Source organism: Anolis carolinensis, chromosome 2, assembly GCF_035594765.1.
Source record: "Anolis carolinensis isolate JA03-04 chromosome 2, rAnoCar3.1.pri, whole genome shotgun sequence".
NCBI lineage: Eukaryota > Metazoa > Chordata > Lepidosauria > Squamata > Dactyloidae > Anolis > Anolis carolinensis.
In genome coordinates, this window is record NC_085842.1 from 216,564,526 (window position 1) to 216,591,059 (window position 26,534).

Consider the following 26,534-nt stretch of genomic DNA (forward strand, 5'->3'; position numbering starts at 1 on the left):
TGTCTGTATGTTTTAATCTATGTGTATTATGCTTTTATTATATTTTAATCATATTATAATTCTCTGTATGCATATTTTACTATATGTGGAGGAATGTTTGGTACAGTGAGCCCTTACTTACAGTGTGAAATAATGTACTTGCTAGACACTACCTTCATAGACATATTTCTTTCTTTCTTCCCTTCTCTTAGCAGATCAAATGGCTCAAGCACAGTATGATAGCTGGCCTCACTCTTACGTCTCTCAAGGCATGTACTGCCTAGGTTCCTCCGAGGCCTGGGAGACCAGTGACCAGTCCCTCATTGCTTCTCCAGCTACTGGATCCTATCTTGGCCAGAACCTTGAAGACTCACAATCCAGTTTGCAGGAAAATGTTCTGATCCAGAACAATCTTATCCAGCAGCACCAGTTGATGCAGCTACAACAGCTGCAGCAACAGCAGCAGTTGCAGCAGCTGCAGCAGCAACAGCAGCAGCAGCAACAACAACAACAACAACAGCAACTGCTGCAACTACAACAACACCAGCAACTGCAACAGGCCCTACTCCAAAATACTGGTCTTGTGGAGGTGTGGCCCACTCAGACAGTTCCCGGTGGTGGCAATGGTGGCAGTGCTGAGTCCAGCACCTTTGTGGGCATCCACACAGAGGAGGAAGGGAACCCCTTGCTGGAGAAAGCCCCACTATTGAACAAGAAGCCCTCACCGGAGGAGGACGATGTTGTGTGCCGGGACTTGGAGTCCCTTTCACCCCGGGAAGAGCCTGAACCTGCTGCCCTCAGTCGCAAGGTCTCGGATGTTACATCTTCTGGGGTGCAATCTTTTGATGAGGAGGAAGGTGAAGCCAACAACTGATGCTGCCATTAAGGAATCTTTGTCCTTATGCATGGGAAACACGGGTGGGGGAAAGTGATAGGGAAGCCCCTCTTCAGCTCTGAAATCCCCAGGCTCACTAGCACACTTGTTTGTTTGTTTTAATGGAAAGGTAAGCCAAGGACCAAAAGTGCTGGACATTGCTAAGTCCCCTTCACCTCCTTCACCTACTGGGCTGAACCTTCAAGACCTGCTGCCTTGGACACTCAGGCACAGGGAGCTCAGGGAAGGAACACTGCTGACTATGGATACAGGTTTGCTAGTGAAAAGAATATGGTTTGAGAGATATTGACATAGTCTTAATATGGCATCTGAGAGTATGCTTTGATTGGATATAAGGATCACTGAAGATATGACAGAAGTCTTACATTGTGACCATGTTGAAGGGAAATGATGAGAACATTTGGTTTTGTTGATAAACTTACACCAAAAGTGTCAGGCCCAGGCCTAACCATATAATCTGCTTATGAAAGCGAGGTTCTACCAGGAAGAAATCTCTATACTGGAGGCCTAGTGAGTGTAATGTGGAGGCAGTGGCTCTGTGGAAACAGGCCATGCATAGGAACGAAAAGAAAGGGTTCATGGATTTTAACCATCCTACAATGGACAGAGCTGCTCTGTGAGTTCACTCCAGCACTTTTGCACTGATCACTGCAGAAATCTTCCTTGTGCACCCTGTTATCTCTGCCTGCCTGGGAGCTGGAGAGGGGTTTCCCCCTCTTTAATATTGGGCACTGCATGCAGGGTAGGGAAAAGGGAGGGGGGTCATCTGCTAAGTTTATATTTTATGCAGACATGGGATCCTCTCTTTCCAGTTGTGAATGGGAAAATCAAGCGTGTGTGCCATCCGTATCACAGTCTCCCAGTTTATATTAGGGCTTTTGTTGTCACGTGTTTCAAAATGTTTGCATTTTGATCAGTGGCTAACAGAGGAAATGGCCTTGTTGCCACCTAGTGTGGAGTAATGCTCCTTTCCTAGGATCACTGGATCCTCTGCCGTGCCAAAATGGGGATGAAGCAGAGACTGTGAGAAGAGAATCATTCTTCTCTATTTTCATTAATTCCTGTCTCTTGCTTTAATTTGTCTTTCCTGTTCTGTAAATGTTTCTCAGGCCTCATATCAGTCAAAGGAAAAAAAAAAGTGATATGTGAAACTAGATTTTCATTTTTGCAATGCGTTTTTCACCCTGTTTCTTTGGTAGGGGGATGGAAATAACAACTTGGCTTGTGAGTTTTACACAACTTTAGGTCAACATTTGCTCCCACCCCTTTCAATGTCTGTTTTGTCACGACAGCCAAAGCATACTTTTATCAGTATAAAACTATGTTAATCTCCTCTAAGTCCCCAACCTTTTGTGGAAAATAAAAGATGGGACAAAAGAAGCAGGACAATCTAAATGTGGCTGGTTGTGAGCGAAGCAGCGGTTGCTGACATTAAATAAGGATATACAACTGTCTCGTGACAAGGATAGTCCAGTCTTCCCTTTCCTCCTGTTTGGACTGATTTCTCTAAGTCTGAGTTGGTCTATTCACTTGATACTCAAAGTTGGCTTGCTACCCATATATTTTCTTGCGGGGTTCTTGGCTATAGGTTTCAGGGAGAAACCATTTTGCAACACTGCCACCTGTTGTGTAGAAAAAAACAAAACAAGTGAATTCAACTTTGCATTCAGATGTCAGTCGTTGAGGGAGAGATAATCGAGTCAGACACTTCTGCCCCTGGACTTCTGAAGAAGAGTAGATGGAGGTCTCTAGTTCACGAATTTCAGAAGCCAAGGGGTTCCTGTCTTCCCCTTGTACTGCACTTTCCTAAGCAATGCTGTCCTACCAATGGCCCAGTGGTCGGGCAGAATGAATCACAGCAATGCATGGAAGAAAAGCCTCTTGTCAGCCTTCCTTGCCTCCATTCCCTTCCTCTTCCTGGCTCCCTACATGGGAAGGCTGCTCAGTTTCTGAGCATCAGGAGCCAGGAGCCAACCTCTCTTTCAAAAATATGTTTACATGCTACAGTGCCAACCTCTGAAGGCTGAGAGGGTTGGATATAGCACTGCTCTGAGTATGAGGGTGAAACCTCATTTTCCTGCATTTATAATAATTGCTGCAATCTGGCTGTCAGTTGCTGGGGAATTCTGCCAGCAATGGTGACGTGGAAACACGAAAGCGCAGTGGCCTCCTCTCTGCAAGCAAGTCGTGAATGAGATTGAAGTTACCCCAACAGGATTGCATCTTCAGGAGGACCCGAAAGCTTTTGAGATATCCCCAGTGTTATGGTGGTTTTGGGTTGGAGATTCAGGCAGCCTGCTTCTTCTTTCCTCCAAACCATTATGCTCCACGTGCCTATCCAGGACCAGGACTAAACCTGGATGTTTACGGTAAATCTCTTTCAGTGTAAATGTATCCTGCTTTTCATCTTGGCCCTCACTGGACTTGACACATGTGGCTCAGCTTGTTTAGGTCTGTTCTATTATTGCCTCTTTTTTTTTAAAAAAATGCAAGCATCATATACATTTGTTAATATATATGATACTAAAGTTCAGGAGGGGGATGTTTTTCTCTGTCTGGGAGACACTAAAGAGTGATATACTGCATGGAAAATAGTAAAGAAACACCAGGAGAGAGAATGAGGCTAGTGCTGTTTAGAAGGGGGAATTAATGCTACAATCATAACTCCACTATAGAATTCTACAATTTATTACCAAAAAAGAAATATTATATTCTCTATTAAACTGTACAGTTCCTGGGTAAATTTCTCAATAAACATCAATGTTTCAGGTCAGCTAAATTCTATTTAATTTATATTGTTCCGAAAGGGATCTTTGCTTTATTTGTTTTTAATCTTTCCCAATAATCCCCTTCATTTAAAAGTGATAGTGATTCAGCTACCAAATAACCATGAGCAGAGTGGTGAGATTCCTTGGTATGTAACTGGACTCAAAGTCGAAGTATTTCTTAATTTTCAGTATTTCTTGGAGTTGCATTCCAACCTCTTAAGGGGAGTAGAGACTCACTTCACTGAGATAAGAGTAGCTACATTGGTCTCTTCTAGCAAAAACTAGTCTTTTGACGACTGAAAGATAAACTGCATACATTATGCCGTATACTGCTATACAAGCACAATTGAAATGAACTGGAGCAGCTCAGAAGTGATTCCTGGCAGATTTGCACAATTTGAATTTTGGTGGATTTGCACAATCATCATCTTCACCACCAACATTATCACCTGAATTGCAGTTCTCAGTTCCGTTTATACACATGTTACATATTACAGGGAGATACCCATGTCTTTTAGCATACGTTGTGACCAATAAAGTGAAGTTGCCAGTGTTGTGTATTTTGAGCATAGAAGGGAGGGAGCAGGGGGTTGAACACAGCCTCTCACCAGATTTTCCCACCCCCATCCCTCTCCAGGATGTTTTCCTCATAGTGGGATGTATTTCTGGTCTGGGATTCAGGGTGGCGAAAGCTTGAGTTGTTCCCCTAGTAAGCACCAGGTTATTTAGCTGGAAATTGCTGGTGGTTGCCTGACCATCTTTGAAAACTCCACTCTTGGCCCCACTTGTAATCCAATCCACAAAAGATTTAGAAAGAGTTAGAGATTTTGGAGCCTCCAGTGGTGTAGTGGGTTAAACCACTGAGCTGCTGAACTTGCTGACCAAAAAGTCGGTGGTTCTAATCTGGAGAGCAGGGTGAACTTTCACTGTTAGCCCCAGCTTCTGCCAACCTAGTAGTTTAAAAACATGCAAATGTGAGTAGATCAATAGGTACTGCTCCAGCGGGAAGGTAACGGCGCTCCATGCAGTCATGACGGCCACATGACTTTGGAGGTGTCTATGGACAGCACCAGCTCTTTGGCCTAGAAATGGAGATAAGCACCAACCCCTAGAGTTGGACACAACTAGGCTTAATGTTAGGGGAAAACCCTTACCTAGAGATCCTGGCATTTTACTACAGTGGCAGGAATTAGGTGGCTCTCCAGAAATTATTGGACTGCAGCTCCCAGCATTCATCACTATTTGGTGGGCTATATAAGACCAGCATCCTGTTAATGACATGTAGGTGTAGGTTGTGTTCAGCACGCACAGTGTTTTTAGTAGACAATGGTATCTAGTTGATGGGAATGCAAGCTTCTCCATACAGATCATATATTTATGTGCATTTGAGGAGTGGGAGGTGTGTTGTCTATAATTCCCAGTGGGCTCCAATGGACTTATTCCATAAGAGAGCCTGAGGCCTTACTGCAGATCAGGTAGAGGCCCCATGCCGTTGTGCACTGCATTATGCCTTGCAGTTGCATCACAACATATCCATGTGCATTAAGCAGAGATCCACCCACTTATTACCATTATATATTATTACATTTATTTCTATCCTGATTTCATCTCTTAAAAGAAATTCAAAGTGTCTTTGCAGTGGTATCCAGTATAGGGGTTTCATGGTGCAAATGGAATGTAACTTTGCTGGCAGTTATTTGTGCTCTAACCGTGTAGGATCCCAGCCTATGTCTGCTGAGAGTAGCATTTCAACAACATTGGAAGGTCTGCATGCTTCCCACCTGTTTACTTGGTGAAACAACCATCTAGGACAACAGCTGCCATGTTTATTGATGCTTAATGCTAATTTAAAGTGTGCATGCATAGTGAAGATTTTGTATTTTGCTGTGGTACCTGAGAGCAGTGTACGTACATCAGCTATCTATTGTGCATGCACTTGCTTTTTATTGTTTGGTCTCTTATAATAAGCAGCGAGACCACTTGGCTCTCCAGTGCCATCTAAAACCACACTGTTAAAATACATGGCTCAGCATGGTGGTAAACATACCTTATATCCTCATATTGCTTCCCATATTGCTGTGGACGTTTAAGTAGTGAATGGTAAGCATCATGATTGGCTTTTAGCTTGTAGGTTTACATCATGTGTAAGATGTTGTGTGAGGTTTTGTAACCATGTACCTGAAGGCTTTGATCTCTTTTTACATCCTTAAAATACAAAGATTTTGCAATCAGTAATTCAGAATGATGTGAGGTCTGGCCCAGCGCTTTCCCTATACATCTATTTTCTGAACCAGTGTTAAACCCACTGCTGCCACTTATTGGCCCCTTTGCAGGAATGCAGCAGTCCTGTGAGATGGAGCTTAGTGAAAAAAAGTCAAGATTCTGCATAGCCGGATAATTTGTTCTGTTGCAATATGTGGCTGCATGTATGTGAACTACTTTTATTCCATGGGGTTGTGGGGATAGTTTTGTAAAATTCGCCAAATTGGTAGTAAAGCATTACCAAAGGATTGTAGACCGCTCTATCAAATGTTTGCCATGAGGAGTTGTGCCAGTTTTAGGTTTCTTGGCCCTGAGGCAAGAGAATTACAGTTCCCTAAAGCCAAATTGAAGGGAGATGCATTGCTGACAGATAATGCCAAATTTCTGTGAAGGGTAGCCAGAGGCTGAATGAAATAGGAGCAGAGTTGTTGTTTCTTTCCGCTTTTTTATAGTAACTCCTAAGGAAAATTATATATTTCTGATGTTTATATTTGAGGGCCGAATTAAATGTGAAGTGACTTTGCATCTTTATTATTTATTTGGACGCTTGGATCAGACTGGTAATGGAGGAGACGCTTCACTATTTCCTTGTGCTACATTTTGGGAATCAAATTCCTTTTTCGATCAATTCTGGAGGAGGGCCTTATCCTATATATTTATTCCCTGGTGAGGAGAAAAGAGGATGAATTGATAGGATTTTCTGGGTGTTAGGGAAATCTACCCCAAAACAGCAGAGCATCCAAAATATGCAAAAGCAATTATAGTTGAGCATTCAGCTCACAGCAAGCAGAGTGTGAAGTGCCATGTGGTTGTAAAGACGCAAAATGCAGAGTCCAGTCTTAAAGATTACAAAAGGTTTATTTACAAAAATAAGGACTATATTCTTAATAGTAAAAAACTTGGTCTGAGCTACACTAACTAACCCCATCTCTTCTAGGATTCAAAAGAAGGGGGAATTTTATTTATTTATTTATTTATTTATTTATTTATTTATTTATTTATTTATTTACAGTACAGTTAGAGTCTCACTTATCCAAGCTAAACGAGCCGGCAGAACCTTAGATAAGCGAATACCTTGGATAAGGAAAAGCCTATTAAACATCAAATTAGGTTATGATTTTACAAATTAAGCACCAAAACATCATGTTATACAACAAATTTGACAGAAAAGGTAGTTCAATATGCAGTAATGTTATGTTGTAATTACTGTCTTTACGAATTTAGCACCAAAATATCACGATATATTGAAAACACTGACTACAAAAATGCATTGGATAATCCAGAACCATGGATAAGCAAGTCTTGGATAAGTGAGACTCTATTGTATTTAATATTCTGCCCTTCTCACCCCGAAAGGGACTCAGGGCGGATCACAATGCACATATAAATGGCTAGCATTCAATGCCATTAGACATACAACATATAGACAAACAGACACAAAGGCAATTTAACATTTTCCGGCTTCATGAGGGTATGCTCAACTCCAGCCACAGGGAGAGCTGCCACTTCATCGTCCACTTGTGACACCGAGTCCTTGGAGTACTTCCTCATTCTGCACACTGCTGGAAGTTTTTATGGTGTCGTAAATTAGTTAAATTAGCCTCCCTGCATAAAGCAGTACCTAAATTTTCTACTCGACAGATGCAACTGTCTTTCAAGCTGCTTAGGTCAACAGCGAGCTAGGCTATTAATGATTGGGAGCTCAATCTGATCTGGGCTGGCTTCGAACTCGTGACCTTTCAGTCAGTTGCGATTTATTGCAGCTGGCTACTAACCAGCTGCACCACACATCCCTACTGACAAGCACACATCTCTCCTGACACACAATCAGCGAGAGATCTCAAAACACACAGCACAAACAAAGATGTAAAAGTAGAAAGACAAAGACAAAAGGCATGCCCCTGCAAAGTGTCCATTCCACACAACCAATCAAAATGAGCAGAAACGGAGAGGAGAGAAGAAATAGATACATTCCAATGGTCATTCAGGATTCGGGGGGAAAAGATTTCCCTCAGCCTATTCTAAGCTAACTGCTCCTCATTGAGGACTGCAGACTTGGGCAGTGTGGGGTTGAATTCCAACATGAATAAGCTGACATCTTCCAAGAAAGCTTTAAACCAGGGGTCCCCAAACTAAGGCCTGGGAGCTGGATGCGGCCCATCGAAGCCATTTATCCGGCCCCTACAGCACAAGGGCAGAAGGGGGTTGGGCTAAATGACCCAAGGGGTCTCTTCATCTCTTAGAAACCCTATTATTATTATTATTATTATTATTATTATTATTATTATTATTATTATTATTATTATGGCTAGGTGGCATCTGTCAGGGATGCTTTGCTTGTGCTTTTGGTGCACAAAGGCAGATGGGGGTTGGACTAAATGGCCCAAGGGGTCTCTTCCAACCCTCTTTATTATTATTATTATTATTATTATTATTATTAACAACAACATTGAGGCTGGGAGGCCATCTGTCGGGGGTGCTTTGCTAGTGATTTTGGTACACAAAGGCAGAAAGGAGTTGGACTCAATGGCCCAAGGGGTCTCTTCCAACTCTCTTTATTATTATTATTATTATTATTATTATTATTATTATTATTATTATTATTAACAACAACATTGAGGCTGGGAGGCCATCGGTCTGGGGTGCTTTGGTAGTGATTTTGGTGCACAAAAGCAGAAGGGGATTGGACTCAATGGCCCAAGGGGTCTCTTCCAACCCTCTTTTTTATTATTATTTTTATTATTATTATTATTATTATTATTAACAACAACATTGAGGCTGGGAGGCCATCGGTCAGGGGTGCTTTGGTAGTGATTTTGGTGCACAAAAGCAGAAGGGGATTGGACTCAATGGCCCAAGGGGTCTCTTCCAACCCTCTTTTTTATTGTTGTTATTATTATTATTATTATTATTATTATTATTATTATTAATTATTGCTCGGTGGCCAACTATAGTCCGGCCCTCCAACAGTCCGAAGGATCGTGAATTGGCCCCCTGTTTTAAAAGTTTGGGGACCCCTGCTTTAAACCCTGCATTAAATACAGTTAAGGGGGGTGCACCCCTGACATTTTATGTGTCTCGTTCCTCATTTTGCCTGAATGCATAGCCTCAATTTTTCCTGATTTTCTATTTCTTATCTATTCATCATTGGTTCCACAAATCTCTTGCTAGCTTAAGCAATGATAATCAAGGTGTATCATATGCAGCTGCTATGGAGAAGCACACCTGCGGGGGCTGGAAATTAGATGAAAACTTGAATGCAGAATAAGTACATAGAACATTTCTTCAGTGCTCTGAGCACTGCATGTAAATTCTGTGTTCTTTGCTTTATCTATTTTGGGAAGGGAGGGATTTGCATCCTCTCCTTCAACAATTTTTAGCACAACTTACAGTAGTAAAAGAATACAAAACAGTGAAAAAATGGCAGAGCAAACAAAATGTGTACAAAAGACAGCTGCTAAAGAGAAACATCAGAAGCTAAAGAAAGAGGGCTTTTATGTCTTTCCTAATGTCAAAATGCCAAATATTGTGGAAGCTACCAGGTGAGCCTTTCCAGAAAGAACATTCTTACAGCCTTGATACAAACCTTCATTGTAAGCCACTATGAATGGTTTTCATTTTGCAGCTGGGAAAGGTTCGGAGTGGAAAAAAGAGTCTTGGAGAATAACAGTTTGCAGAGGCAATGGATACAAGAAGTGCCTCTTTGACACCAAGTCCGTAGGCTTTGTATTGCCTTTGCCAGCTGGCAGTGACTTCCCACAATGTTGGCCCTGTATCTAGATACGCTGGTGGGCTAAAATTGAGAATTGTTCAATGCATAGCCCATCATCATCCCCTGGGTTGTGGTCCATCCTAGGAATTTCTGACTGAAGGGAGATTTGGCCCCAGAATTCACAGAGTTTTCTTTTAATGTGTTGTCGAAGGCTTTCATGGCCAGAATCACTGGCTTGCTGTGTGTTTCCCAGGCTGTATGGCCATGTTCCTCCCATGTGGGTGAAACGTCAGGAGACAATGCTTCTGGAACATAGCCATGTTCTGGAGCCTCCGGTGGCCTAGGGGATAAAAGACTCGTGACTTGAAGGTTGGGTTGCTGACCTGAAAGCTGCCAGGTTCCAATCCCACCCGGGGAGAGCGCGGATGAGCTCCCTCTATCAGCTCCGGCTCCATGCGGGGACATGAGAGAAGCCTCCCACAAGGATGGTAAAACATCAAAAACATCCAGACATCCCCTGGGCAACGTCCTTGCAGACGGCCAATTCTCTCACTCTAGAAGCAACTCCGGTTGCTCCTGACACAAAAAAAAAATAGCCATACAGCCCAGAAAACTCACAGCAACCTACTATTCTCTTAACCACTACATCTTGAGACTGTCTCCTTTGACAACCTATCCCCAGACAAAGTAGAATGATACTAGGAATAGTACTTACCAAATCGGACAGACTAGAAGCTGGGAGGTCTGAAAGAAATCAAATTTTAATGCATTTGGTGGGGTTTCTTCCAACAGTTAGCACAATGGTGAGTACAAAAAGGTACTCTGGGTGTGAATGTGTGTGTGTGCATACCCGTAGTATCCATTGTGATTTGGCTCCAAACAAGATTGTGAAAGTCATGAATTATTTAGTTGGGAAAAAATAAAAACATTCACACATTTTCCTGTCAAAATAATAGAATCATAGAGTTGGATGAGACTTTGTGGGCCATGCAGTCCAACCCCCTGCCAAGAAGCAGGAAAATCACATTCAAAGCACTCCCGACAGATGGCCATCCAGCCTCTGTTTAAAAGCCTCCAAAGAAGGAGCCTCTATCACAGTCCGAGGCAGAGAGTTCCACTGCTGAACAGCTCTCACGGTTAGAAAGGTCTTCCTCATGTTCAAGTGGAATCTCCTTTCCTGTAGTTTGAAGCCATTGTTTAGCATCCTAGTCTCCAGGGCAGCAGAAAACAAGCTTGCTCCCTCCTCCCTATGACTTCCTTTCACATGTTTATATAAAGGATGTCATCTTTTCATTCATAAAAATCAGTTCTGGCACCAGCAGTTTTAGCATTTGTCTTACATTGTGCTTTAATGGTCACTCTGATCTGTCTGTCTCATTTACTGACAACAAGAACAGTGCAGGAGTGAGCAATGCACTTTTCAGAAACAATATCTTACATAAGCATTTAATTCTCTTTTTAAAATCGCATGAAAATTGTGCAACGAATACATGGAAGCATTTTTATTGTGTCTGAGCAAGGGAAAAGGCAAGACTTGGAAAGTTATTCTCAAAGTTCTGGTTACTATTTTGATTCCTAGGTTCCAAAGCAGTTACTATCTTTGTTACAGCTTTCAGAAGTAACATTTTGCTTCTCCAAATCTCAATAGTGTCTAAAATGATCCTGGATTGTACAAGCTTTTGGCCTGTGAACACCCATTCCTCCCATTTGTGAGGCATCAGCACAAGCCAAAACTCAAACAAGGCATATTCCTCTACATCTAGTAGGACTACTCTTTAAACTATAAAAGTAACTAAAAAGTTGTAAGTGGAGTGAAATTATTTCCCACTGAACCTGGATCTACACTGCCATATAATCCAGTATCTGATGCCAGATTATTTGCGTTGAACTGAATTATATGGCAGTGTAGACTCATATAATACAGTTCAAAGCAGATAAACTGGGGTCAGATACTGGATTATATGGCAGTGTAGACCCAGGCTGGATTATATGAGTCTACACTACCATATAACCCAGTTGAAAGAAGATAAAGAAAGAAAGAAACTGGATTGTATAGCAGTGTAGAAGGGGCCTTAGGACCAATATACACTGCTATGTAAAATCTAGATTATCTGCTTTGAACTGGATTATGTGGCAGTGTAGACTCATACAGTTCAAAGTAGATAATCTGGAATCGGATACTGGATTATATGGCAATGTAGATCCAGCCGGGATTATATGAGTCTACACTGCTTTTAATCCAGTTCAATAATATGGTATAAGAAACTGGATTAGATGGCAGTGTAGAAGGTGCCTTAAGACCAATGTACACTGCCATATAAAATCCAGATTATCTGCTTTGAACTAGATTATGTGGCAGTGTAGTCTCATATAATCCAATTCAAAGATGATAATCTGTATTGTTTGATTTAATAATCTGGATTATGTGGCAGTATAGATCCGCTCTAAGGTTTATGGCCTCTTCTACACTGTCATATAATCCAGATTATCAAAGCAGATAATCCACATTATCTGCTATGAACTGGATTATATGAGTCTACACTGCCATATAATCCAATTTAATGCAGATAACCTGGATTTTATATGGCAGTGTAGAAGGGGCCTTAGTTACAGTGTTGATGTAACTGAGTTATGCCTTAGTTGTTGGGGGAGGGGGTGACATTACTCGCAGGTAGCTAGTGAATAATAATTTACTACTTCAGGGCTCTGAAAAGAACTCGGGAGTAAAACAATGCATTTCCTGTCTATGCAGGAGCCGTGTCTATTTGAAGTTGGCTCAAGCCATGTGATACAGAATAAACTGTGCCTAGTTCCAATCAAGCCATGGGGTTGGGGTTTGAAATGGGAAAACAAAAGGCTGGGGAAAGTACTTTTTGCCCCTTGCAATCCCATCCCCAAAATCCCATCCCCAGTTGTTTTTCTCCTAGGGAAGCACCACAAATGAAAGTAGTACAGGTTAAGGCGGGCATGGAGAAACTTCAGCCCTCCATGTGTTTTGGACTTTAACTCCCACAATTTCTAACAGCTTCCCGTATTGTCATCTGATCTTGATTTTATCTTATATTGCTGCTATAGTCCCCCCTCCCCCCACCTTTGAAGTTGACGGATTTGCATTGGTGGTTGTTTGATATTATTACTGTTATATAAACCTTTGTTTTAACTTCTGTTTTATCATCTTCTTGTGTTTTAAACTGTGTATATTGTTTAATGTATTTGTGCTGTTACTTTTGTAATGTGAGCCGCCCTGAGTCCCCACGGGGAGATGGTGGCGGGGTATAAATAAAGTTTTATTATTATTTATTATTATTACCGGCCATTAGGAATTATGAGAAGTGAAGTCCAAAACACCTGGAGGGCCGAAGTCTGTCCGTGCCTGGAGTAAAACATAGACCTTTTATTTCCTGGTTACCAGAAAAGTTCTCTGTTCTGTTATCGCTCATCCTTCATCATGCAAACTGGGTAGCAACACACAGTTTACTACGTGGGATTGCTCTTGTCATGTGTACTTATCTCTCCTAGCCTAGTTTTTATTGAGTCGTAAACCCGGTCTGAGTCATACAACTTCAGAGCATTGAATGCTGTTCACTACAGTTCACTATTTACAGAAGGCTAGATATCAGGGTGAAGGGTTCTCCATAGCCATCTCTCCGATCTTTTCCATATGCAATTACGATTTTGTAGCATTTTAATTGAGCCACAATGGGTCTGAACTTATGCGGCCTGTACCCAATTTAAACATTTCGGTGGTGGTGATGCCAGCATTTAGTCTTTTGTTGAATTCTTCTTGCACATTGTTGATTTCTTCTAGCACATTCCAGGTGGGACTTACCTGTACTCTGTCATTTTTTGATAACTTCTCCTGTTTTCCAAAATGCATTTTCCAGTTAATTTTTTTTTTACAATTTCAACCACTTATGTATGGGTTTTTGTCTCAAAGTCCAGTTGGGCAATCATGGAGCATTGGGTCTATTTTATTCTGCTTTCTTCTGCCATTTCCAAAAACCATGTTTAATGTGTGTGTGAGAGAGAGAGAATATATCTTGTGAATACAAATTAATATCCTTGAATATTTCTCTGGTTTATTCGGTGCTGTGCATGAAGTGGAATTGCTGAAAATTCCTTGGGGTCCTCCGAGCTACAAATATGAGCCTCAAAAACAACTTTGCAGTTAGCCACAATTTTTTTAAAAAGCTCTTTTTTACGGGTGGGTGAGTCCAAGCATGGGAGGGGGGTTACCGAATATACACTCGCAATGTATAAAGAAGCAGTGAGGACTGGTGTATTAAAGCATGTTTAAAAGTAACCAAAGTTTTGAGGCTTAAGGGGTTTCGTTGTTGTTATTTGTTTTGTTTTAACAGTATCTGAAACTGCTTTAGCACCGGGCGGGAGGGGGGTTATTAGGAGTAGATGGTCTTTCTTAAGGCCCTTTTTCCTGCTCTTAAGTTTCTGAACAAGAGATGGAACTTAATTTCTTCCCATCCTTAAAGGATGGCATTTATTGAGGTCTGTGACTTTTCAGGGAGAAAGGAGGGACTGCGGAAAGAGCAGAGCAAGATGCGAGTCTACAGCGGGGACCCTGTCAAGCCTCCTCTCTCCTGGGGTTCCCTAACAGACAAAAACAAAACAGATTTGCCTTTGGTCTTCCAGCACCAACATGTCTTGGCTTGAAAAAAATTTTCGCTGGTTATTCTGCGCATGTTTTTTGATAATGTGACTTATGAGAATATATCTTGTATAAATAAATGAATATATATATATATCATATATAAAAATACATATATATACATATATATGTAACTCTATAAATATAGATATAAAATTATATGGCATTTCATGCCTGGTTGTGGGAACATCCACCAAGGAGGAAAGAACATTGCCCAAAAGGGTGTGTAAGATGCTTATATGACGTTACGATTAAACAGCATGTGGTTTTTGCCATTGTGGTTGGTGGTTTTATTTCTATGGGGAGCTTTCACCAGGTCCATGGATACTGAAGTGCAAGCTAGATCTCTGAACAGAAGAAAAAGGCCAGACCTCTGGAAGATACCAGGAAGTCAAAACAACTAATCATTTTTCTATGTAACATCGTTTCTCTATCCTGATAATTTTAACCGATGTTTATATTTCAATTTCCAGAATAATTTTTTCCAGAATATACACAATTTAGTGTAGGTAATACACATAGCAAAATAGATACTCTAACTTGCAGTCTTAAATCTGTTCTATTTATGTCCCTTTTTCATATCTATATATTAATCTTTCTTTTTCTCTTTTCTTTTTTACTTTTTTCTTTTCCTTTTTCTTCTTTATTACTATTATATTATTATTGTATTATAAAAGAAATCTTAATAAAAAGTATTAAAAATAAAAAATAAACAAATCCCTATATGCTTCAGGTCCAACCTAAAACAAAAACAGAAGAAAAAGGCCAGAGCTGAAAAGGCACCTCGGATATATCCATCACTTTCGAACAGTATCTTGACGAAAGCATCATATTTCTCCGTGCAATTAGAAGTGACATTGCTGTATGTGCAGTTTTCCCAGTCAGCGTCCGGCACAACATTGGTGTTCTAGTGGGTTGCAGAGAGCAGCCCGCTCACAGCCAAAACTATGTACAATAGAATCTCACGTATCCAACATTCGCTTATCCAACGTTCTGGATTATCAAACACATTTTTGTAGTCAATGTTTTCAATACATCATGATATTTAGGTGCTAAATTTGTAAATACAGTAATTACTACATAGCATTACTGAGAATTGAACAACTTTTTCTGTCAAACTTGTTGTATAACATGATGCTTTGGTGCTTAATTTGTAAAATCATAACCTAATTTGATGTTTAATAGGCTTTTCCTTAATCCTTCCTTATTATCCAACATATTCGCTTATCCAACATTCTGCCAGCCCGTTTATGTTGGATAAGTGAGAATCTACTGTACCTGTAAATACTTTGTTGCTAATGAGAAGACATCCCATTCTTTCCCGATCCAATTGTAGGCACTTTCACACAACACCAAATCGTGGGTTTTAGTCAGAGGCAAAAAAACTCAGGACCTGTGAAGAGATCCACATACAGACCTGTAGGTCCCAGGATTTCTGCCTTCGTCGTCCACACTTACTGCTTTGTCCTGGGATTTTGCAGCCCCCAAGATGGCTGCTCCAGGACATCTGCTAGAAATTTCAGCTTTTTTTTTAAAATGAAGATGCAAATATGCAAATCATTATATAAGTTCTATTCCTGGGATATAGAGGCTGTGTGGCCAACTGTGCATACAGATTTGGTCATGTACTAATGCCTGGGAACTATGGGGGTGCTGTTCCTGGGTAATAATAATAATAATAATAATAATAATAATAATAATAATAATAATAATAATCTTTATGTTTATATCCCGCCCCATCTCCCCGAAGGGACTCGGGGCGGCTCACAACAGAACATACATATACATATATGTTCTTCATTGCTGTTATTGTAAAAAGGTGTACAGTGTTGACTAGAGGGTGACAACTTTGTCCTGGTAAGAGAAACTTTGCCCTCCACATGTTCAGTGAAGTTTCTGGCACACAAACAAAGTTTATTGGGTAGGAGCACTACTGTCCAAGTCAGGACTACACAATCAAACAGGAACACACACTTTCAAGCCAGGAGCACAACTTAGTCATTATTATCACTTTTTAGAGGCTGCCTAGGCATCTGTGCAGACAGGTTTTGTGGTGTACTACTTTCCCTGGTGGCACAGTATGTTAAAGCACTGAGCTGCTGAACTTGCGGACCAAAAGGTGCCAGGTTCAAATCCCGGGAGTGGAATGAGCACCCACTGTTAGCCCCAGCTCCTGCCAACCTAGCAGTTCGAAAACATGCCAATGTGAGTAGATCAATAGGTACCGCTCAGGCGGGAAGGTAACGGCGCTCCATGCAGTCATGCCAGCCACATGACCTTGGAGGTGTCTACGGACAATGCCGGCTTTTCAGCATAGAAATGGAGATGAGCACCAACCCTCAGAGTCTGTCACGACTGGACTTAATGTCAGGGGAAACCTTTACCTTACCTACTTTCTGTGAAAGTACTTGTTGCACCCCAGGAAGTTTGTTTTTCCTGCCATAAACTTCATTAAACAGGTGAAAGACAGAGTTCCTCTTGCCAAGACAAGGTTTTCACCTTCTACTCAACTGCCAACCTTTTTTTTTTTTTTTTAGCATACAGCCAATCAGGAACCGGCATCGAAAACCTGGGAACAAACCCAGATAAAAAATCCTTTGTTTTCCAAGTGTAGGGATATGCAGATATTCGAAGTTGTGCATTTTCAGGCCAGAACCAGGATAATCCCGCACTTGAAAATCTTGCGGTTTTTGCCATTTCCTGCATTTTCAGGGGACAGCATTTGCCCACCCTCCATTTTGATGTAGGGGCTCCTGGCATAAAGGTACTGTCTGGATAAGCCCTGCATCATAATGACCATAGGAGTTATCTCAAGTCATGATAATGCAGCACCTCATAATTCCCTGCTGTAGCATCTAATTATATGGTGGTAACAGGCACATCTAAAAACCCTAAAGGCACAGATTCCATTTGGTCTTGGAAACTATGCAGGATCAGCCCTGGTTAGTATTTGGATGAGAGGCTTCAAAGGAATACCAGGTGTCGTCGGTTGTATTTCAGAAGAAGGAATTGGCAAAACCAACCCTTCAGTATTCCCTAAGATAGAGATTCTCAAACTTTTTCAGCCATGGAGCCCTTTTTGAAGCAAAAGTTTCTTGTAGAGCTCCAAGAAATATTTATATTTTGTATTATAAATTATATATAATGTATATATATGTGTATACACACACACAGGAGCCCCGGTGGCGAAGTGCGTTAAAGCAGTGAGCTGCTGAACTTGCAGACCGAAAGGTCCCAGGTTCAAATCCTGGGAGCGGCTCCAGCTCCTGCCAACCTAGCAGTTTGAAAACACGCAAATGTGAGTAGATCAATAGGTACTGCTCTGGCGGGAAGGTAACGGCGCTCCATGCAGTCATGCCGGCCACATGACCTTGGAGGTGTCTACGGACAACGCTGGCTCTTCGGCTTAGAAATGGAGATGAGCACCAACCCCCAGAGTCAGACATGACTGGACTTAACGTCAGGGGAAACCTTTACCTTTACTTATACACACACACACATACACACACACACACACACACACACATATATATATGACATGGGCTGGGCCAGTAGCAGATAAATGGAGAGAGTTTGTGAACTAATTCACACAGTGCAATGCAATAAATATGTGTGTGTGTGTGTGTGTGTGTATAGTATTTAAAATTAAGAACATTTTTAACCAACATAAACTTAATAGTAATTCAGACCCTCCCAGAGTCATCCAGTCCAAACGTCTGCTATGCAAGAAAAACACAATCAAACAACCCCAAAAGATGGCCATTCAGCCTTTGTAATAATAATAATAATTATAATAAGCAAAAGGCCACCCTACTGGGATCTGCACGCATCATCCGAAAATACATCACACAGTCCTAGACACTTGGGAAGTGTTCGACTTGTGATTTTGTGATACGAAATCCAGCATATCTATCTTGTTTGCTGTGTCATAATAAAAATAATAAAAATAATTGAAACCCTAGCCTCTGAGCTTCTCTTGTAGAGCCCCAAGGGCTCCCTAGAGCAGTTTGAGAACCGCTGTCCTAAGAAATACCCTTAAAATCCCTTCACTAAGAAAACCCTATGAAATTCATTAGGCTGACTGACAATTTGAAGGCACATATATACAAGAACATTCACCATACAATGATGGCATAACCCAAAGTAACACTTACAATATATTGTAGAAGGATACTGGCTTGTGTCCTCCTAATGCAGTGGTTCTCAACCTGTGGGTCCCCAGGTGTTTTGACCTATGATTCCCAGAAATCCCAGCCAGTTTACCAGCTGTTAGGATTTCTGGAAGTAGAAGGCCACAGGTTGAGAACCACTGTCCTAATGGCAGGGCAATAGCCAGAAAATTTGGGGGAGGGTGTAACCTTTTAGCAAATCATGAAGAGGAGTTCCATAATGCAAAATAATTTAGAAATCAGGCTCCATCGATAAACTTCAGTGGACACTCAAGACAGATAAACTTCAGTGAACACTCAAGGCAGATAAACTTCAGTGAACACTCATGCGGATTTGGTTTATGAGTTAAAATTCATGAGTAAATCAGTTTTTTAAATAAAACTGAAAACCTTTGTGTGTGGGGGGGGTTGAACCCCTACCACCCCCCCAAAGCTACAGCCCTGACGAATGGGAAGGTAGAATACAAATAAAATACAGGATGACTAGAAACAAAAATACCTGCCAACCAATTTTGTGGCAAGTGCATGTTTACATGTTTCTTCAGGCCTTGGTACAATGTAACTTACATGGTGGAAAGAATCAGTATCATTAGCCAGTTGATTAGGTATTTTACAATAAAATATTTAATATGTTTCTTCATTAATTATTAACTGCTGGAACCTTAATTTAAAATAGTTTCCTCCCTTCTGCGGCCATTTCCCTTTATAAATATGCTCAAATACTACTGGATACTAGAGAAATGCATTATGTCCTCTTGCCTTTTTTGGTGTGGAGCAGCTATCTTCCTTTTTCTTCCTCTTATTGAGTCATATTGAGAAATAAACCAGTGTGAAAGTGAAAACCTTGGGGCTCCATGAAAGAATATGGAACAGTTCACAACAGCAGGGTTACAGTCATGAGTAAACATTGAGTAGATCAAGAACAAGACAGTTTGGAGTAGCACATTCCAAGAAACACAGTACTTCTTCATGCTAAGCAAGACCTCTGGAAGAGAGTGAGAGACCATCTTCTTATTCAAATTGTGGCAAATGGATCAGAATAATGTATCCCACCAAGAACACATCACTAGAAGAACACATTGACAGGTACTGAACATTTTCTATACTTGGTGCAAAGTAATACTGTTTAGTGGGATCGTTGGTCTAGAAACACAAAAGAATGTGTGTATGTGTGCACAGAGACCAGCATACTCAATGCCACAAATATTTTGAAACTCGGTTTTTGAGCAATATTCCTTTGGACATCAGGCTGTAGCTTGCATGACTGAATTGCCCTGCATGATAAAACAATTTCTTCTACCTGGAAAATCAGCTGATCTGAAGAAGTGTTTTTATACAGCTTTCACTATTAATTTTCTAGACAGGGGTACATTCAGACAAAACTGTAATTTTCCGTGGATGTATTTGGCCACCTCAATGTGAATCAGCCATAGTCCATTATTTAAAATGAAATTTAAAAATACAAGTGAATAAAGATGCCATATCACTTGAATAGGTTTCTTAAGGTAAAGGTAAAGGTTTCCCCTGATGTTAAGTCCAGTCGTGACCGACTCTGGGGGTTGGTGCTCATCTCCATTTCTAAGTCGAAGAGCCAGTGTTGTCCATAGATATCTCCAAGGACATGTGGCTGGCATGACTGTATGGAGCGCCGTTACCTTCCCGCTGGAGCGGTACCTATTGATCTACTCACATTTGCATGTTTTCAAACTGCTAGGTTGGCAGGAGTTGGGGCTCATTCCGCTCCCAGGATTTGAACCTGAGACCTTTTGGTCCGCAAGTTCAGCAGCTCAGCGCTTTAACACACTGTGCCACCAGGGGCCCCAGGGGTTTCTTAACATGCCATTATTAAAAAATATATTTTGTACAGACAGTTTGAATATCCCTTACCTGAAATGCTTGGGACTAGGAGTATATTGGGTTTCAGATTCATTTGGATTTTGGAATACTTGTACAGTAGAGTCTCACTTATCCAACATTCACTTATCCAACGTTCTGGATTATCCAACGCATGTTTGTAGTCAATGTTTTCAATAGATCGTGATATTTTGGTGCTAAATTCGTAAATACAGTAATTACTACATAGCATTACTGCGTATTGAACTACTTTTTCTGTCAAATTTGTTGTCTAACATGATGTTTTGGTGCTTCATTTGTAAAATCATAATCTAATTTGATGTTTAATGGGTTTTTCCTTAATCTCTCCTTATTATCCAACATATTCGCTTATCCAACATTCTGCCGGCCCGTTTATGTTGGATAAGTGAGACTCTACTGTATTTGCATGTACATATACATGCATGATGACGTATAATGTAATTCATTTATACTTCATATTTACTTTATGCTTATTGCTTTATTTATTACTTTGAAGGTAATTTTATATACAAGATTTGAAACAATTTTGGGCATTAAAAAAGTTTATGTACATCCAGTCAAGGTTTTGTTTCCTTGCTTTCAGTTTAGGGGGCAAAGAGGCATCTTTTGCACTGTTTGTAGGTCACAACAGCAATCAGATGTGAAAACATCAGTCTAGGCCAGGTTTCTCAACCTAGGGGTCGGGACGCCTTGGGGGGGGGGGGGGGGGTTTGCAAGGAAGGTGTTGGATGTGTCGCCAAAGGCCATCAGAAAACACATATTTCTGATGGTCTTAGGAACCCCTTTGGCAGAGAAGGCTGAAGATCTGCCTGTCCTTCTCTTCCTTTTTTGGAAACAGACAGTGAATCCTCCCATCAAAAGCTCCCAAAATCGTGGGCCAGTCCTCCCCAAATCCCACCAGTATTCAGTTGGCCATGTTGGGTCTGTGTGCCAAGTTTAGTTCAGATCCATCATTGGGGGAAGGGTGGGTCACAGGGTTCTCAAGATGCAGGGAAACTACAATTATCATCATGTTGGGTCAGTCCCCCTCCCCAAAACCCCATCAATATTCAAAGTTGGTCACATTGGATATTTGTGCCAAATTTGGCTCAGATCCATCAGTCGATGTGGGTGAACTATAATTCCCAACTTCTGAGGTCAGTCGCCTCGAAATCCCACCAGTATTCAAAATTTGGCATGTTGGGTATGTGTGGCAAGTTTTCTAGTTCCATCACCAGTTTGGTACAGAGTGCTCTCTGAGTGTTGGTGAACTACAACTCCCAGAATTCAAAAACAGCCCCCAACCCCCACCAGTATTCAATGTTGGCCATGTACATAGTGTGCCAAGTCTGGTGCAGATCCATTGTAGGCTGAGTTCAGAGTGCTCTTTGATTGTAGGTTAACTATAAATCCCAGCAACTCCAACTCCCAAATGACGAAATCAGTCCCCTCCAGCCAACCCCACCAAAATTGGATGTTTCGGGTATTTGTGTCAAATTTGGTCCAGTGAATGAAAATACATCCTACATATCAGATATTTACATTACAATTCATAACAGCAGCAAAATTACAGTTATGAAGTAACAATGAAAATAATTTTATGGTGGGGGCCATCACAACATGAGGAACTGTATTCAGGGGTTGAGGCATTATGAAAGTTGAGAACCACTGCTCTAGGCCAAGTGAGGATTTGTAAGTTAAAACGTACTTTTGTTGGGACATTCTTATGTAGAGGGTCTACTGTACTGCGGTCTGGGGAAGGGATGCTTTTTACCCATCTCCTGATAGAAGTACAGTAGAGTCTCACTTATCCAACATAAACGGGCCGGCAGAACGTTGGATAAGCGAATATGTTGGATAACAAGGAGAGATTAAGGAGAAGCCAATTAAACATCAAATTAGGTTATGATTTTACAAATTAAGCACCAAAACATCATGTTATACAACAAATTTGACAGAAAAGGTAGTTCAATATGCAGTAATGCTATGTAGTAATTACCGTATTTATGAATTTAGCACCAAAATATCATGATGTATTGAAAACATTGACTACAAAAATGAGTTGGATAATCCAGAACGTTGAATAAGCGAATGTTGGATAAGTGAGACTCTACTGTATTTAACACAGTCAATGCCAGCTACTTTTGCTGCCTAGCCGGCATCCTAACAGAGATGCAACACACAGAAATTCAACTGCGTGACAGTCGGAAATTCAATAAGCAATTTTCCATCATTGCTTGCTTATAATTTCAAGGAAGCAGTTATGGAAAATTGCTTGTTAAATTTCTGATTGTACCACCTTTGTTTTAAAATGGGCTGAGAGATTCGTGCAGAGGATAAACTAAAAAAATCTCAATTCTTGGTCCTGCTCATAAATGCTGTTGTCTATGTTTTTCTGAATATATTATCCTGCTTTTGGCTTCAAATATTTATTTTAGTACTTAATCTGGAGAAGTTTTGCTTCATTTTTATATAAGCAAAGCTCCTTTACATGAGCAAATCCCCCGGTGGCGAAATGGGTTAAATTGCTGAGCTGCTGAACTTGCTAACCAAAAGGTCAGCGGTACGAATCCAGGGAGCAGGATGAGCTCCCTGTTAGCCCCACCTTCTGCCAACCTAGCAGTTCGAAAACATGCAAGTGTGAGTAGATCAATAGGTTCTGCTCCGGCGGGAAGGTAACGGTGCTCCATGCAGTCATGCCGGTCACATGACCTTGGAGGTGTCTACAGACAATGCCGGGTCTTCAGTTTAGAAATGGAGATGAGCCCCAACCCTCAGAATTGGACACAATCAGACTTAATGTCAGGGGAAAACCTTTACCTAAAAGCTCCTTTAGCCACCTCATGTCGCAGAAAACCCTATATATATCAGACAACTCTTTATAGACTCTTCACTATTAAGCATCCCCCCCCCCTTTTTTTTTTTCGGGAGTAGTTGAGATTCTTATGTTTGAGACAACAGTTTTTGAGAAATCTTCACAGTATACGACAAATAAACATGAACTTTTAAGACCCAGGCAACATGTTCTTGGTATTTCGCTCGGCATTTTAAAGATAAACAATACTGTTTTGACCATGTTAGAGGCACTATACTTCATAGTACATCTGGACTGCACATGCAGGAGGCTGCTTCTTCTTTTTTTGGAGGTCATATTATTTATGTTCCTGAATACCCACTCACCCTCCCCACTAGGCAGTCAAATGGCAAGATTTTAATTTTGCACGTTTTTTGAGGCACACAATATGTTTTAGTTACTGTGTAATCTTGACACTGCATCAGGCCACTGAATCTTCCCTCACTCCCTCTTCACACTACAGCATGAATCCACTTTAAATCCAGTTTCTGCCTCCTGCAGAATTCTGGGGTTTCTAGCTTGGTGAGGCCCAGGAGCTGTCTGGCTGAGAAGTTTAAAGCCCTCTCCAAGCTCTAGTGTGATGAGGTCCTCAGTTTAGTTTTTGTATCTGAAGAGTTCAAAGAAATATCCAGATCAAGTCATATGGACTGAGCGATTACCTTGGTCCCTTGATCTTATAACCTTGGACACTACCATATGCTTGCCATTATCCTGCACCATTCCCTGAAAATGGCCAAGCGCCAACCTACTGTCATGGTGACAGGTGGCTTCACACAGGTTCTGGCATCACAGGATTGTGATGTCTCCACTGTGCAAAGCTGTACATCTGGGTGGGCGCTGCAGCAATCCAGGGGAGCGGTGATGGCCACAGGTACATATATCTTTATGTTTAATTGCTATTAATTTTTTTAAAAAAATTAATTTCCAGGGCGCTGAGTAATATTTTTTTTCTGGAAAGGGGGTAGTTGGCCAAATAAGTTTGGGAACCACTGCTTTACCCTCTTCTCTGGGCTACTTACTCCTCTTCTCCTTTCTTGTTATTTTTAAGACATTTCAAAATTGGTCATGGTTGCCTAATAAAAAAAATTAATATGATTTTTTTCCTCTGGAGGGGGTCAGATGCCACCACTGGTACTGTGCCAATTCACTATCTTTACGTGATAAAATCCCCTGACTTAGTGAAAGGTTTCAGAACAAGGGAGATTTCTAGTTAGCAATATGGGACAAGGATGGGTGTCGGACAGGCACGGGCAAACTTTGTAACTTTGGGGCTGCATGGCGGACCGAAGTGGGATGGGTAGGCCAGGAGGAGAAATTATCCCCAACTTCCTTTCCTGCCCTTTCTTCCCCCCTTCCTTTTCTCTTTCGGAGCTGGAAAGTGAAGGAAAGATGGGGAACATTTGGATCCCAAAAGGATTGGCCTTTGTCAGGATGAGTGGTGGACGGGAGAGAAAAAGTATATCCATTAGACCGCATATTGCCTACTCCTGATATAGAACCCTAGAACCCTAGAGCTGGAAGAGACAGCCATGGGCCATCCAGTCCAACCCCTTGCCATGAAAGAAGGCACAATCAAAGCACTCCCGATAGACAAGCTCTGCAGAAAAGTCCCCAGAGGAGGAGAAACATGTTCCCTCTAAACTGTCTCTTCTCCCAGCTAAACATCCCCCAGGAGGAAAGGAGGAAAAAAAGAAGGGAGGGACGGAGGAACGGGAGATGGAGGGAGAGAAGGATGGAAGGAAAGGTAGAAGGGAATGGAGAGAGGAAAGGGAGGGAGGAAGGAGAAACAAAAGGGAAGGAAGTAAGGAAGGAAGGAAGGGCAGGAGAAAGGGGGAGGCAAGGAAGGAAGGGTGGAAGGAAACGAGGAAGAAAAGAGAGAAGGAAGGGTAGAATGGTTTGAGAGAGGAGGGCCTGAGAAAAGAGCCCAAGGGGTCACATCTGGCTCCCACACTTGGGTCTGCCCATACCTGGTCTAGGAGGTGGGAAAACCCTCATGGCTTAGGGCTAACATAATATGCAGAAGCCAAAGAGGAGGCAATTTCAGATTTGGAGAATGGCTGGATGATTATGCTGCAGGAGAAATAAAATTAACAACAGTCCCAACATTTATTTATGGAAGATGTCATCATTATTTTCATTCTGGCCCTTCTCTGAATTCTGTCTCCAGCCAGGAAAAAATCCTCCATCTGCCTCTTCTGCCGATTAGCATTTCATAGAACAAGCAGAGAAAAAAAATGGCGCTAACCATGACATCTTGATGGGGAAAAGGAAGAGAGGAGGAGGAAAAAGGGAAGTTTCCTTTGAAGGGAAACTGTTGCCTTGTTTGCCATTAACAGAATGAGTAAAGTCATGCAGAATGCCCTGACCACACTTACCACAAACATCAAAGAAAGCAAGACCAGGGGAATATAAGCCCGGGTTTTTCTGGCCCATTTATTTCTCATACAGCCCACCCACTGATGGTGGCAGGCAGAAAAGCCAGTCCACTCAGCTAAGGTTCTCCAGAATGGATGACCATTCATTAGGGTCAAAGGGAGGCAATTCACAGCCTCTCCTTGAAGCACATCTACAGCAGGAGTACCTTGGGGTAGAGGCAAGATGAACCCCTCTTCTTTACCATTAGAGTGGCACATCATCGTCATCGTCTTCATCCACATCAGTGGAACGCAAATTGAGGTCCCTGAGGATGTCTGAGATGTTCTCAGAAGCAGGGCCAGAAAGCTCAATTTCTTCCAGTTCCATATCAGCAATGGAGGTGGAGCGTTTCTCCTTCCCTTCACTGGGATTGGGAGATGGTTGTGGGTCAGAAGCATTGAGGGGCACTGTCCCTGAGTCTGTCATGGTTCCCTCAGGAGCTGGACTGGCGTTCTCTTTGCTCCACTTATGTGGGGCCCACTTCCCCTGCTCCTTGTTTGACGTGTCACGGAAACTTGCAAGAGGAGGCCGAAGCTGGACACCAGCGCTTGTGGAACCCTCAATCGCCTTTTGGAGCTGGGAGATTCAGAGACAGGGAATTAACAGGGAAGATGACTCAGTAAGTAAGTAAGTAAATAACTTTATTTTTCTACCCCGCCACCATCTCCTGACAGATGTATTTCCCATACCCCATGTACATATCAAAGATCTCACTATGGTATTTTCTGTTCTTCTAAACATTTAAATGATCGCTCATCTGAGCGGAAAATTGCCTAAATCTCAAGATCTCACTTGGTGGCATCTTTGGGAATATTCCTAGGGAAATATTTCTAAGGAATGTGTGTAATGTCAACATGGTGTAGTGGTTTGAGCTAGGACTTTGGAGAATAGGGTTTGAAGGGATATGAATGACCTTGAACAAGTCATATTCTTTCAGCATCAGAGGAAAGCAAAGGCAAACTC

At 41.6% G+C, this 26,534-nt stretch overlaps 2 protein-coding genes across 5 annotated transcripts in view; one reads left to right on the forward strand and one right to left on the reverse strand.

Moving 5' to 3' along the window:
• fam131b (family with sequence similarity 131 member B) overlaps positions 1–14,552 on the forward strand; it is a 74,313-nt gene extending 59,761 nt beyond the window's left edge. For 2 of the 3 annotated variants that reach the window (XM_008119425.3, XM_062971748.1), the window contains exon 7: positions 192–14,552. In XM_008119425.3, the coding sequence (XP_008117632.3) occupies positions 192–853 (662 nt within the window). In that variant the 3' untranslated portion in view covers positions 854–14,552. The remainder of the gene's footprint in view (positions 1–191) is intronic. The other variant, XM_062971749.1, reaches the window with a different exon arrangement.
• An 11,011-nt stretch (positions 14,553–25,563) lies between these two features.
• The window catches only part of clcn1 (chloride voltage-gated channel 1), a 123,588-nt gene continuing 122,617 nt past the window's right edge, over positions 25,564–26,534 (reverse strand). For both annotated transcript variants that reach the window (XM_062971747.1, XM_008119426.3), the window contains exon 23: positions 25,564–26,147. In XM_062971747.1, the coding sequence (XP_062827817.1) occupies positions 25,776–26,147 (372 nt within the window). In that variant the 3' untranslated portion in view covers positions 25,564–25,775. The remainder of the gene's footprint in view (positions 26,148–26,534) is intronic.